This window comes from Xenopus laevis, chromosome 3S, assembly GCF_017654675.1.
Source record: "Xenopus laevis strain J_2021 chromosome 3S, Xenopus_laevis_v10.1, whole genome shotgun sequence".
NCBI lineage: Eukaryota > Metazoa > Chordata > Amphibia > Anura > Pipidae > Xenopus > Xenopus laevis.
This window is the reverse complement of record NC_054376.1, coordinates 46832595-46847526: the sequence shown is the minus strand read 5'-3', so window position 1 is coordinate 46847526 and position 14932 is coordinate 46832595. Positions and strand designations below refer to the sequence as shown.

Below are 14932 nucleotides of genomic sequence, written 5' to 3'. Positions count from 1 at the left end.
CAGCAGAATTCTGCACTGAAATCCATTTCTCAAAAGAATAAACAGATTTTTTTATATTCAATTTTGAAATCTGACATGGGGCTAGATATTTTGTCAATTTCCCAGCTGCCCCTGGTCATGTGACTTGTGCCTGCACTTTAGGAGAGAAATGCTTTCTGGCAGGCTGCTGTTTTTCCTTCTCAATGTAACTGAATGTGTCTCAGTGGGACATGGGTTTTTACTATTGAGTGTTGTTCTTAGATCTACCAGGGAGCTGTTATCTTGTGTTAGGGAGCTTCTATCTGGTTACCTTCCCATTGTTCTTTTGTTTGGCTGCAGGGGGGAAAAAGGGAGGGGGGTGATATCAAGTTTATCAGAGCACAAGTCACATGACTTGGGGCAGCAGGGAAATTGACAATATGTCTAGCCCCATGTCAGATTTCAAAAGGTAATATAAAAAAATCTGTTTGCTCTTTTGAGAAATGGATTTCAGTGCAGAATTCTGCTGGAGCAGCTCTATTAACTGATTCATTTTGAAAAAAACATTTTTCCCCATGACAGTATCCCTTTAAGTACAAGGAAAGTGCAAATCACTAGGGACTGTTGGGGCCTTTTAGGGGCAGAGATACACCCCCACTGGTGATTTACAATTTTTTTGTCCTTCATCCTTGTGGCCATTATACTGTAAGTGCTTATCACAACAGAAACCTGTGTTGTTAGAAGTCCCATGCAAAGTTCTAGAACAGTGCACTGGATATGTCACAGCAATGAATAGGAAATCTAGCACCTATGTTTAACTGCACAGCCTATACAGAGATGAAATAGGAGTGCAAGCAATATACTAGGACTTGTCGGGATCACTTCTACTCACCCTGGGTGTAAAGGCAGGGAGCTTTCTCTTAGATGAAGCGGAGGAGTCAGCGCGGTTTAGAGGGCGAGACGGGCTCCATTTCAGTTTTCCATCTACTTCTGACTGAGAAAAATAATGTTAAAGAAAACAATTTTAATTACAGATTTGTATAAATCATTCCGGTCTGCAATAATTAGTATGAGCTGGGTGACATGCATAAAAAGTTACCTCGATTTCTGAGTTTGCATTATGGATGCTTCCATTCCAGGGTTCCTCTGAGCTATTGCTGTGCTCACTTCCAAACTCACTGTCCACGTCACTGTAGCCCACGCTGCGTGACAGGGATACCCCACTATCTATACATCTGTCAGCCCAAGTGGCTACATCAGAGAATTTTTTGTCAGGCTCTTCATCTGCTGTGAAACTGGAGAAAAATCTATATTGTGAGTGGTGCATAAACCAAGGGGACAAAACACTCAAGTCTATTGAATCCTCAGTCTGTACAGGTATGTGGCCTGTTATCCAGAATGCTCGGGATCTAGGGTTTTCTGGATAAGGGATCTTTCTGTAATTTGGATCTTCATACCTTAAGTCTATTGGAAAATCATGTAAACATTAAATAAACCCAACAGGCTGGCTTTACTTCCAATAAGGATTAATTATACCGTAGTTTGGATCAAGTACAAGGTACGGTTTTATTATTACAGAGAAAAAGGAAATCATTTTTAAAAATTTGGATTATTTGAATAAAATGGAGTCTTTCCGTAATTCAGAACTTTCTGCATAACGGGTTTCCGGATAATGGATCCCACACCTGTATTTCAGTGGGTATTTGTGCTATTGGCTTTGATATGGATTTCCCAGCATTTGCTTTAGGGTCTCTAACTCTCGAACGCTATAGGGTCATTTCTACAGCAATTTCAAGCTGCATTTTAACTCAAGAAATGTAATTTATTAAGAGACCTTATTCAGGGTGCTTCTTTTGCAATTTATCTGTTTCTAAAATATTTGCATTTTTAGATGTCTAATAGACTTCCAGAGAGAGTTAGCAGCTTATTTTACCCGTGTATTGTGCCAGCAGACAGGCCTGAATGACAGATATCCAGGGTCGGACTGGAACATTGGGGCCCATTGGGTTCCAAACTTCTGGAGCCCCGCATGCATGGGGGAACGCCGACATGCATCGCCACATACCCTTTTTTGGGGGCCAGCAAATCAAGGGATTGTGTCTGAACTAGCGGAGGACCATGAGGGCCGGGACCCATCTGGGTTTTTCCCCGCTTTCCCGCTGTCCCAGTCCGACCCTGCAGATATCTGGTCAAAAAGTGGTGAGATATTGGCTTGGTTTCATGCAGTCCTGCAAAGCTGCAATTATGATCCAGTATTAGAATACCCAACCAGTTATAGTTATTTACAAACATGTAAACAAACCCTTTACCACCTGCTATATAGTCAATCACTTTGGGCAGTGAACCTGAGCACCTGTGCATTGAGCACATAATCTCACTTCTGTGAGTCCCCTGCACCTGATATTAAACAGCTCCCCCCTTTGTGCTGTGTAGGCAATAACTTTATCCTCACAGGACTGCTAATGTGTTTCAGTGAGAGGTGCAATAGCCAATGGCTTAAAGCTCTATTTAACAGTAATGTCATATTTCAATAGCATTTTGAACTTTGCTGATATTTTCATAATGCAAGGTATGTAACCATTAAATCTGTTATACACGTTTAAAGAAACACCCCATTTATAAGCAGGCTTCTGCCACATTGTTGCAATAGTCAGCACCAGCATTGCAGAAAATAGCCGACAGATCCTGCTTTCAATAGCAATTGCATTTACAAATAACTTAGCTTACAATGGTATAGCCCAGAGAGAGTGTTTGCAACAATAAAAATCTTTTCTGAGGATTTTCACTATTTACTATAAATTGTACATTTTGGTACATTTATTTTATGATTTTTCTATAAAGGATTTAGTGACTGATTCAGGTAGCCTTCATGGACACTCTTCTGCATTGTTTTTCTCTCTTACTGTCAGTTTATTTTACTCAGCCGACTAGGAGGTAGAGAACAGCGCAGACAGGCATGAGGAGGTGGCTCTGCAAAAGTCATGAATATGAACCGGAATAAAAATGTACGAAAATTGCAAAAAGTGGTCTGAAGCATACTATGTGCCGTTTTACATTTACACTATTAATATAGTATATATCCTACCTACTGTAGGTGATCACAGAGGGCTCGCTGAGATGACTGGGGGATGAATGCTGCAAGAAGAAAAAGAACATTTACTTTTAGACAAGGAAATAGGATTCATCTTTAGTGAGAATGGTCATTCTTGTACTTAGCAGGGCTTGTTATGCTGGTCCATATGTGCACAGCTTTCCATGGCAGCTTAAACTTTGGAAAAAAAAACAAGAAGAACCCTGCAAAAGTGCATTTGCTTAATCTAAATCTTAAATGTCCATTACTATACCTGACTGGTTCCCCTCTGATATCAGCCTACAACAAAAAATATTTAATTTCAATGTGATCCCTGACCAAATACAGACTAGGAGATGCCAAAGATAATTGCTATAACATCTGATGTCAACTAGGGGCAGATTTATCCATCTACACATAGATCCAACTCTGCATCAGACTCACATCGCTGGGTAGGAGGTCTATTGACACATGTCCTCCTTCTACGACTGCAGACTTCTTTCACATTATATGGTCCTGCCCCCATAAATGTAGAATAGTCCAGGGTAGTAGGCATATTATCTGATATTATTATCTGATAATATGTGGCCTCCAACTAATAAAATCTTGTATCCTGGGAATTATAGATAACATTATTCCCATATACCATGCCAGAAATAGATTATTCTGCTATACCAAGAAAAACATAGCGATTTCCTAATCTTGGACCCACTGGCATGAAATGGACCTAGTTAATAATAGATAGGGGCATGATCCAATCTTCTTACCTTACTGTAACCTTACTTTCATTTTAATGCAAACCCAGTATGACTATTTTTTTTAAAATAAAAAGTACTCACCCGCTTCCTTTCATTTTCCAGATTTGTGAGAGCGGAGCGCATGCTGTCATTGTTGTCATACAGAGATCTGTTGGCTTCACTGCAAGAAGGATAAACATACAATTAACTCTTATTTCAATACATACACTACACATATATTTATAGAGAACATACATAAAAGAACAACCATGTCATCAAAATATAGTGAATTTTCCATTACTTGCTAGTTGTGCTGAATTTAGTATCCTTTATTTTCAATAAATCAGTAATTAAGTTACTATACAGGCAAAGCAGAAAATTAGGTAATTAAAGGAGAGGGAAAGGGTTAATCACCTGTCACCTTTCTTTGTCAGGGGTATGATAGATGATGTAAAGGGCGAGGCAAAAACAACTAGTGGCAGGGTATGACATCAGAGGGCGAGGAAATTATGTGGCGGAAGGAGAAATGTAAATAAAACTTTTCTTCTACAAAATATCTCCAATCTCAATACTCTATTATGTGGGTTTTCAAAGCAAAGGGATAAATGTAACTTATGTAACTTGGACCTTATCAATAATGGATATTGACATGATCCAATCTCCTTACCTTTCTGTAACTCTTGGACTTTCATTTTAATGCAAACCCAGTATGACTATTTTTTATTGTATAGAAGCCAGTAGATACCATCTGGTAAAAGGTGCCCTGGCATTTCAAGTAAATAGAGGGCAAGACTGCTCCCCACCAGACCATTAAAGAGTGTATATGGCATCTTACAGCAGCCCCTCTGCCATTTGCCATAGATGATGTCAGGGGCAAGGCAAAATTTGCTCCTATGGTATGTACGGTAGGTAGGGTTGCCACCTTTTGAGAAAAAAATTGCCAGTCAGCAGGGGTGGGGTGGCGGTCCATGACATCAGAGGAATGGGGTAATGCCAAAAGTAGTCAGGCCATAGTGTCACAGGTGCCTAAAGGAGGATGAAATATGAAGCAAAGGGGGCCAGGGGCTGAACTTACGTGTATTACAAAGTTACTGGCTACTACATTGCCGACTAGGCCGGTAAAATACCAGCGGAGTGGCAACTCTATATGTAGGCTATAAAGTGTTACATTTGAAAAGTCAGGCAAGAAAAAAATAACCAGTTTTTTAATAGAATAAAAGTGCAAATACACAGGAAATAGCCACTTTCAGCTTGTGTGTTGAACTGTAGCCAAGATCCCTGGTAAAATAAATGTACATTTAAACGAGTGGTTGTCAAGAATTTTCAGTTCAAGCCCCACTTGAAGATCCATCTTTTGGTTTGGGACCCCTCTAGCTCATGAAATGGCTTATGAGTCATTCAGACATTGTGCCAAGAATAACTAGGGCAGCAAACCTCTAACTAACCCTTCAAACTGGCCCTTCAGTTCTCCCCACTACTTACTTGAACTGACCTTCAGGCTGTGCCTCCAGACACTGCTCTAATATCTCCCCTGTGGGGGGGGGGGGTAGCCCCACAGTAGGCCTCTGCTTATAAGGGGTAATTGGGCAGTGGAGAGAGTCAGGGAATGATGGCATATATAGGGTATTACACATTTATCAGAAAATAAATTGCCAGCAAATTTGTAATCCCTCATCCAACAGCTAAATCTGGTCATCCATCATCCAGGTGGCAACCCATCCCCCAGTCTGCCCAAAGGCTACACAGACTTCTCTGCATGACATTTCTCTTTTTTTTCATATAACCCAGTCCACAAACATCACATAACTGGCCCTTTTCTAACATCAGTATTCAAACAGCCCCTCACATTTCAAGTACACAGAGTAGAGTCCTGCAAAGGGTCGGGTACCTGGGGGTTACCCGCAAAAAAAGCGGGCACACTGCGGAATGAGCGGAGGATTTTCAGTTGCGGTTATACCCCAGGTCTGCAGGTCTGGTTGCGGGTCTCATCTAAATTACTTATCCTATGTAATATTATTTATATTTTACTCCTTTTAAAGTTTTACAACACTTGTTTCTGTCCCGCCCACTTTTGATGACGTCACTTCCAGTTTGCAGCACCATCACTTCCTGTTTGATGGTGGTCGGCAGGTTGCGGATAAGGCAGTTGCGGGTCCGGGTCGGGTACATATGCGGGTTGCGGTTTGTGTCGCAGGCTGTGGGTTCGGGGGCTTAGAAATGGTTTCTGCGCAGGACTCTAACACAGAGGTCCAAACAGCTGCCCACCAGTCCCTTGTCTATGGAATCTTACAGCAGCCCCTCTGCCATTTCCCAGAACCCACAGATTGCCAGTCCATGCCTGCAGAAAGGTTTAAGTTTACATTTTCAATCCCCAGTTTGGAGACATTATACTCACTTTAGTACTTGAATTTGGTTTGTAAATGTTCTTCTTTCCTCTACCATACTCTTCAGCATTTCATTCTCTCTACATTTTATAGAAAATAATAATTGAAACAATTGTATTATTATCAGTACACATTCTAATGCTCTGATTACTTTTCAAAAATGACGGCACTTTTGGTGTGAAATTTGGTTTTACATAAAATGCAGTAAATGTATTGATTTTGCAACAGCTGAAATGTCAACCATGATAGTTAATATGCACTACTTTTATTGTGGGGCCGGTACATGTCACATTAGGGCTGCCATCAGGAATCATGGGGCCCAAAACTATTACCTTAGCAGCCCCCCCCACAAAGGAAATGGACCCCAAATATTAACTCATTGATCAATCAGGCTTTTGGGCAGAGAGCCCTACAAACAAGGGGAATGGAGCCCCAATAAAAAAAAAGACCTAGAGCACATGGCCAACACCCTGCTCTACTCCAATCACACCCATTATACCAACCCCACCCACAAACGAAATCATAATTCATAAAGTATATTTTGCAGTCGGTACATGCAACGTACTTGTAAAACTATGAACACTGCTAATTAAGTTGTTTAATAATTCCTGGTATTTATATTTAGAATGTTTTATCCTTTTACCTAGTGAAAAGTGGGATGGTATTGCAATCAACTGCAAGTTTTTACATAATAAATTTATAAATATTGCTAAATTTAGTAAAACATTGCATTGATCAGAAAGTCAGCAATCTCCTTAAATATACTTATTTGGTATTGGTGTATTTGGAAGACAATGGGGCAAATTTACTGAAGCGCAAAGTGGCTAACGCTAGCGCAAATTCGCCAGCGTGACGTCATTTCGTTACTTTGCCGATTTACTAACGCCACTGGCGTAAATTAGCTAGTGAAGTGGACCTACTCTAGCGCTACTTCGCACCCTTACGCCAGACAAGTTGCGCTATGGCGAAGGGACGTAACTACGTTAATTCACTAACTTGCGGATTTTCATGAACGTTAACTCTTGCGCCAGACTTGCCTTCGCCAACTGAGACCAGGCGAAGTGCAATAGAGTAGATAGAAAAAATGTCAACTTTTTTTGAAGCAAGCCCTAAGTCCCAAAAAACGCTGGCGTCTTTTCCTTTTTTAAGGGCAGTCTCGAACAGGCCCACCTGGATACCAAGAAAACTCCCGGTGGGCCCTGGTGTCAGTGCTTCTTACCATTTGGCCTAATTCATGGTCATTTCTTATGTCTTTATGGGAACAAAGAGGTTTAATAATGGAAGAATAGAGTATACTATGTAAAGAAAAAAAAACTAGGAGAAAACAGAGGTTGAGTGAGGAGAAGTAGTATAATATTTTGGAAAGTGGGCCCTCAGCCTAAGGTTTTCCGGTGGGCCCATGGCATCCCAGTCCGACACTGTTTAAGGGTGATAGGCTGAAAAATATCGTACATTTTGGGGGTACCCTCCTTCCCCCCTACATTTCCTAACATATGGCACCTAAACTATACAGTGGGCACATGTATAGGGCAAAATAACAACTCTATTTTATTTTATGAAGCTTTCCCAGCTTGTGTAGTGTAATGTATTTGCTGCTACATATACATCCATTGTACTTTAACTTGGCACCGTATGCAAATTAGGCATCGCTAGCGTAACTTCGCTTTGCTTGACGAATTAACGCTAGCGCAACTTCGCTACCGTTCGCCTCCCTGAGCGCAACATTGCATTTTAGTGAATTTGCGTAGCGCTGGCGAAACTACGCCTGGCGAAGTCGCCGGCGCCACTTCGGATCTTAGTGAATTTGCCCCAATGGCTTTTCCAAAACAACTGCAGTTTGTGAGATATATAAGCAATGCAGCAATGCACACACATTTACCTGTTATAGTTCATTTGTTCATCAGCCATGTAGTCCTTCAGTCTGTCCACTTCTGTCTGCAGCAAAGAGAAGTCTGTTTGTGCTCTCAGCAGGTTCATCTTCAGCTGCTCATTTTCCTAAACAGAAGAAAGGAACAACTCGGAAAAGTTTCCTTCGAAACATAGCATTGATGGGTTGAATGTGTAAGATTATACCACTCCTATTATGTTAATAAAAGGGAAATATTCCTTGTGAACAGGGTTTTCTGTTATAAATATCACAGAATATAGTAAACATAAACAAAGAGGTTTCATTTAAAATAGACATACTGTGTGCTATAGCAGAAGCAATCTCCATAGGCTACACACTACCAGATGCTTTAGACCAGATGTACACTTAGGGCGAACACACTCGTGGTGATTCATCGTTGCAACAAATTGTGGCAACTAATTGCCATACCGTAAATGGCCTGTATTTTATCCATGACTGGTGCATTAACCAAAGTCGCTGTGATCAGTCGCCACGTGTGTCTTTGCCCTTATAATTTACATATCCCATGATACAAATACGGTAGCTGTAATAAATACAAATGAAAAAGTAAAAGTAACGTCATGTTTCCTTTGCAAAGTTTAATATCAGTTTTATTGTGCCTTCATACACACGTTTCAGGGTTTACCCCTTTCTCAAGCGCCAGAAAGGGGGACACTATAAAACTCAAAACTGCATTATTCACTACTATAGCCAGATACTGATTTTAGATGGTGTGGTGGTACCATTTCTGAATTAAACAGACCATCATTTTTTTATTCTCAAGATTGGTATCGGCTCCTCATATGCCTCTGAGAGCCAAGTAAAAGGACAGGTACATTAATCTAGCTCCATCTTTTTGATTTACACTTTTTTTAGCTATTGCACCTGAGAGTACAGGCACAACAGATGACGCTCATCTGAAATAAGTTAGCTATAGCCCAATCCCCCATCTACAAAGGCTTTAAGGCAATAACAATTTACAAAAAAGGAGGAAAAGGCCGATACATTGATAAACATTAAACAAGTACCCACCATCTGGATCATAATCCCTGATGTAAATAGCATGGGCTGGGGGTTGTTTGAAAATATAGACAAATGTTTTCACACTTGAATGAATTATTCCATCACAATAAATAAATTGTTACATAACAAATGCATTGTTATATACTGTATTTTAAAATATAACGATTCCCATGATTGCTGCTTGTTAACTGTAACAGTGCTCCACTAGCAGCTAGCACTGTTCCATCTCAAGGATGCAATGGATTATCTACCCTCAATAACAAAGACAGGAATGTGGCTCTTTAAATGCTTAAAGGACAAGGAAAGTCTAAAATAGAATAATGCTAGAAATGCTGTATTTTGTATACTAAACATAAGCATGAACTTACTGCACCACAAGCCTTATCTAACAAATGATTTATGCTTTTAAAGTTGGCCACAGGGGGCTGTCATCTTTTAACTTTGTTAAACATCTTTGCCTGACCCTGACCCTGCACATGCTCAGTGTGGTCTGGGCTGCTTAGGGATTGTCATAAACAAAGCTGCTTGAATTCTGCATGGCTGGTAAGTAAGGCGGGGGCTCCCCCTGCTGTTCATAAGTATGATTGTTTCCCTGCTCAGCAGTTAGGGACTATCTGACAATTCCTATCCACAGCAGTAAATGAAGGGAGAATTTCACTGCATACAGTCAGGTTTCTTATAAAAACGGTACACATTTTTTAATTAAAGTATATTGGAGATAGGTTTCTTTTTCATTAAAGAAAGTAGAAATGGGATTTTATATTTTTGCCTTTACTTGTCCTTTAAATATTACACCTAAAACCAATGTTCTATCATTTGAAGTTGGTAGGCTGGAATAACCCACAACAGCAATATGGCAAAGCTCACTTTTGATTCGGTTTGGTTACAAAAGATGTAGTAATACAAGAGTAAAAACCACACATAGTATAAAAAAAACCAATGCCTGTTCAGTGGTGTGTATACTGTAGGTTTAAGGCTGGACAGCAAACTACATGAATCTCATAAAATCCAGGCAGAAATAGCAATAATGTATACCTACTGGTGTATTCATGCAGATCATTATTACTTATATCTGATTCATTTCTAGGGGACACTGTTTACCTGTGAAAGGTCAAAGATCTGGTTTTTCAGCTTAGCACTTTCTTCCTTGGATTCCATTCCCAGTTGTTCATCTTTTTGCTGTAGGGAAATATGAACAAGCGAGTAATTATGGATTCAAAATTGGTAGAAAAAAAGCCTTCAATTTGTTTTGCTGAGCAGAGAAGAATTATGTACTAGTGGCTGTTCTAAAGGTATACAAATAACTAAAGCACCTAATAATCCTGTTACAAAAGATGTCTCTTTTGTATGTTAATGTACAGTGCCCCTGAAATTGGGTTGTAGGTTGTGATTAAACAAACATTCTCCTGTAATGCAGCCAGGTTGTGTGTGCTTTTAGCATGAAAAAAACAACATTAATTACATACTGGCACTGTAGGTTTAATTACATCCAGGGCATGGAGCTTGTACTGTATGTTCTGTTCAAGATTGCATGGGTTTCATCCTACGATCCAAAAGCACACTGCCAGGAGAATTCACTTCTAATTAAATGAACTGTTCTGTGTGTTGGGCGGTTTCAGGTACCGGTGAGTGGGTATACTGTAAGAACTATGGAAGCAGTACAAAGAACCAGGCTTGGACAGCACACACATTTTTGACCGTATTCAAAGTCAAAGAGAGAGGGAGAGTTAAAAAATGAAAAGGATGCTGATCTTCACGCTTGACCAGGAACTAACTAGAAGGCGCTTCTTGTGATTTAAAATTGACCCGAGACTAAATGCATTGAGAAAGGTATATAATTCTGGGCACTATTTAGAGTAATTTTAAGAGATTAGAATTGCTTACTTATTCTTTAAGTGACCTGAACTTATGTTCAACAGTGTCTCTCTCATTTTAAGGTTTTGGATATTTTAGTGTGCTCTCCTCTTTCGCCAGTGGCAAATTTAAGCTGAGGGATGTACATCCAGGAAGCCAGGTAGGGACTGCAACTATTTCTTGGATATGTCAGTTAGACAAGAGATGGAGCCTGGAAAGGCGACATTTACTCCATATTTAAAGCCTATATATTGCAATCCACTCTTAACAGTGAAGCCGTGAAAATCCTTAGGATTGTTCTACTAATTTCCATTGCTGAAACGTGCAAAGTCCAGTCTCAAGCTGCTTATGGTGAAACACTCCCAAACACTCTGGCATAGTTAACACATAGGTTAAGAAACCTGCCTCACCACATACAGGTAGACACCTATGAGCACACTAATTGTACCATTAGGTTATGGGTGAAGGTTCAGGGTACATAACCATCCTACCAAGCTTGAAACACTTGAATTGATGATTATAAGAGCATTAACTCTGTATTCGGGAGCAGATTAAAGCAGAGATTCCAAAACTATGAATCCGCACCCTCCTCCCCATGTAGCTTAAAACTTTAGAAACAGGGGCACAATGTGAAAAGGATTTAGACAATGGCAATATGCTGATCTGTTATCCTTTTTCTTTATTTATATAGTACGGACATATTCTACAGTTATTATACATCATTCACATCAATCCCTGTCCCAGTGCAGTTTACAATTTACGGTCCCTAACAAACATACACGGATCACCTGCAAAACAATTTTTTTCAATTCAGTTGGCTTTAGATAGCATACTAGAAATAAACATGTTCCTTTATATTGAATTAAAATTGCATGTTCCTGTCTCTGGTGTATCAGTCTGGCAGCTCAGTTATCCAGGTGCAGACTCTGAGCAATTACAATTTTGCTATATTAGTTGATACAATCCTAAACAGCATTTGCGGAATATTATCAATTATTGTATCAATTCTAACAGTTGCTGTTAATGCTTCTGATAAATGTATCAACTAATGTAACAGCTCAAATCCTGCACCTGTACTGGTTAATTTTTTTATGTAAATAGTTTATGGTCAATAAATACAACCATTGTGTATATTTTTTTTAAATATTAATAATGTTAATAATCTAAATAAATGTCCTTTTGTTTTTACATTACTGGCCCTTTAAAGTTTCTAAAAAGCTCCATATGAGCGTTCCATTCCTATTTGCAATGCTTGAATCCTAGCCATACCTATGCACATTAGTCTACAAAGTAAAAGAGAACAGGGCAAGCATTGTTTAACCTTAGTCATCTGATCGATCTTTGTCTGTAGGCTGAGGGTTTCCATCTCTTGCTTCCTTCGTAGTTCCTGAACAGCAGTGTTCAGCCTCAGCTTCTCCTGTAACATACGAGAGAAACGTCTGAGCAGAAATCAAGTAATTGAAAATTCCCCACCATTCAGCATTACATTTCTGGGTGATGCTTTTGCACACAAGATATTATGCCACTTGGTACATGTTCTTTATTGACTGGGGCTTTTCTCCCTTAAATTGCAATAGAACAGCAAAATCAGTTTTAAGGACGCAAGGCTACAGTGGGGCTATGGAATACTATGTTAATGCTGTGATGGCAGGTCACCAAGAAAGCAATGTGCAGTGGCCACTACACACTGGCCATATTGATCTGATTGTCTGGGCTTTGGGCCAATCATTGGTTGATAATGTAGGCCTATGTAGACCCATTTAGGAGAAATGCATCAATGAGATGAAGCAGTCTTTATATGGCGGCATTTTCTAACCTGTCCGATAGATATCCTGCTCATTCTCGGTCAGAGAAGCCCCTTTCACTGCCAATTTGGTGTGAAGGGACAAATCATCAGTTATATATGTCATGTTACACATGCACCATTTGTTTCATGCTTTTCTTTTCTTTGTTTTGTCCCATCTACCCTCCTGTAGTCCTCTCTGGGCTCTGTATGTTGGTTAACTCCATTTACCCGGTAATATTTGCTAGTCTCCATTTTCATTTACATGTATATTGCTGGAGTGGATCATATAAAGACCTAGCTGGATGTTCACTGTTGTCAAGATCTTCAAAGTTAGAAATAAACTTCTCAGCCATCTTCAATATACCATTCTTATTGAGTCAACGGTTTGCTGACATTCCTGAGATTGTAAATTATTGCAATCTCAAGACAACTTAATATGTGAAAAAGCTCACACTTTCAAATGCTTAGAAGGGGAGGCAGAACAATATCTATTCACCCATGTCTGGCCAGCTTTGAAGCCACCCTTATTGCATATATTCTGGTACACAAAAGCAGTCCTCTCTCTGACAGTGGTGCCATTTCCTCTCAGACACACTATGAAACTTTGTATATATATATATATATATATATATATATATATATATATATATATATATATATATATATATATATATATATATATATATATATATATATATATATATATACATACATATACATACATATATATATACATACAAGTCTCATGGGTGTCCGCAATTGTATTATATATATGATAAAGTATCAGCACACTCATTTGTAGATCAATCAAATGTGTTTTTATTCAACACAGCATTGTGTCCAACGTTTCGGTCCCACTTGGGGACCTTTATCAATCCTTGATAAAGGTCCCCAAGTGGGACCGAAACGTTGGACACAATGCTGTGTTGAATAAAAACACATTTGATTGATCTACAAATGAGTGTGCTGATCCTTTATCATATATATATATATATATATATATATATATATATATATATATATATATATATATATATATATATATATATATATATATATATATATATATATAGTTTTACAACCCAGCTGCCAACAGGGGTGAGATAAGAAAACAAACAAAAAACATATGGTTATAGTATCCCTTAATTATCTCCCTACTCTGTAACGCAGTTATGAGTGATTTAGATAAAGAATATACATCAAGCCTTTATGCCAGTGGCACGCAAACGTATCTGTGCCAGCGGGAAAAAAAGGTTGACATTTTGTTGTTCACCCTGTTTTGTTTGTGAACTGACCAGCACAACATTGACCTAGTTGCACGTGGGGTGGGTTTTGGTGAGGAAACGCTACACTCTTCATGCCGAAATCCGCCCATGTGCGCACGCAAGGCCAAATACCATGCCTGTCAGTGCACACACAAGACAGAGTAGACAGAAGCAGATCTGCCTTTTTCTGGTGGAGTATATACAGTACATGCTGTGAGTGCCACTGGGTTTATGCTAAAGGCACACATGACATTTATACTCCTGGAAGAGAAAACACCAAACCGCTTCTTACTGGAATTTGTTCCAAAACACCAAAATCTGGCTTGTGTGCCCACTTACAGACGTATGCCATTCCTTTCAGTGCTACTGACCATGGGGAGGCAAGGAGTGGACTGGCATTTTAGGGCAATGGCACACAGATCATTTTGAGCTTTATGTTAAACCTGAGGTCTAGAATCACTCGTCCATTTATAAGAGTGAGAATCTTCTGAAACAACCTGCTTTCAGCCCTTTCCAATTCAACTGAATGTAAGTGCGAAAAAATGGGTGCTACTGCTATTGGCATTTCAAACAGTTTTCAGCTGTGAGATTTTACCTTTTAATCTTAGCACCCCTTTAATCTGATTTGGAAATAAGTGAATCTTCAGTGAGTGGCTAGCGTTAGCAGCAGGACTTGAGACATGTCCTAGTCGTGTTGTGTCAACCTACTATGTGGGGCATCTTACCAAGTGTATTTAATTTTCGCCAAGAGTAATAACATTAGGTGTGGCCCTGCCCTTTCACTGCTGAGTGTTTACATTAAGTTATTTATTAAGTTTAGACATTTACAATAATTGCAGGATAATTTAATAGTCATACAGGAAAATCCATAAGGCATCTTAATTGTCTAATGCCAGCTGGAAATACTAATTGTCATGCCAAGATATAAACAATTATTGTGCCATTATAATTACATTGTATTTGTTTG

At 39.3% G+C, this 14932-nt stretch overlaps 1 protein-coding gene across 2 annotated transcripts in view; it reads right to left on the bottom strand.

The window, feature by feature from the left end:
• rasef.S (RAS and EF-hand domain containing S homeolog) overlaps positions 1-14932 on the bottom strand; it is a 33170-nt gene that overhangs the window by 6964 nt on the left and 11274 nt on the right. For both annotated transcript variants that reach the window (XM_041588261.1, XM_018255353.2), the window contains exons 4-11: positions 12236-12331; positions 10162-10239; positions 8029-8144; positions 6161-6229; positions 3868-3946; positions 3044-3093; positions 1058-1253; positions 851-952 (exon numbers count right to left, since the gene is read on the bottom strand). In XM_041588261.1, coding sequence (XP_041444195.1) covers positions 851-952; positions 1058-1253; positions 3044-3093; positions 3868-3946; positions 6161-6229; positions 8029-8144; positions 10162-10239; positions 12236-12331 — 786 coding nt within the window. The remainder of the gene's footprint in view (positions 1-850; positions 953-1057; positions 1254-3043; positions 3094-3867; positions 3947-6160; positions 6230-8028; positions 8145-10161; positions 10240-12235; positions 12332-14932) is intronic.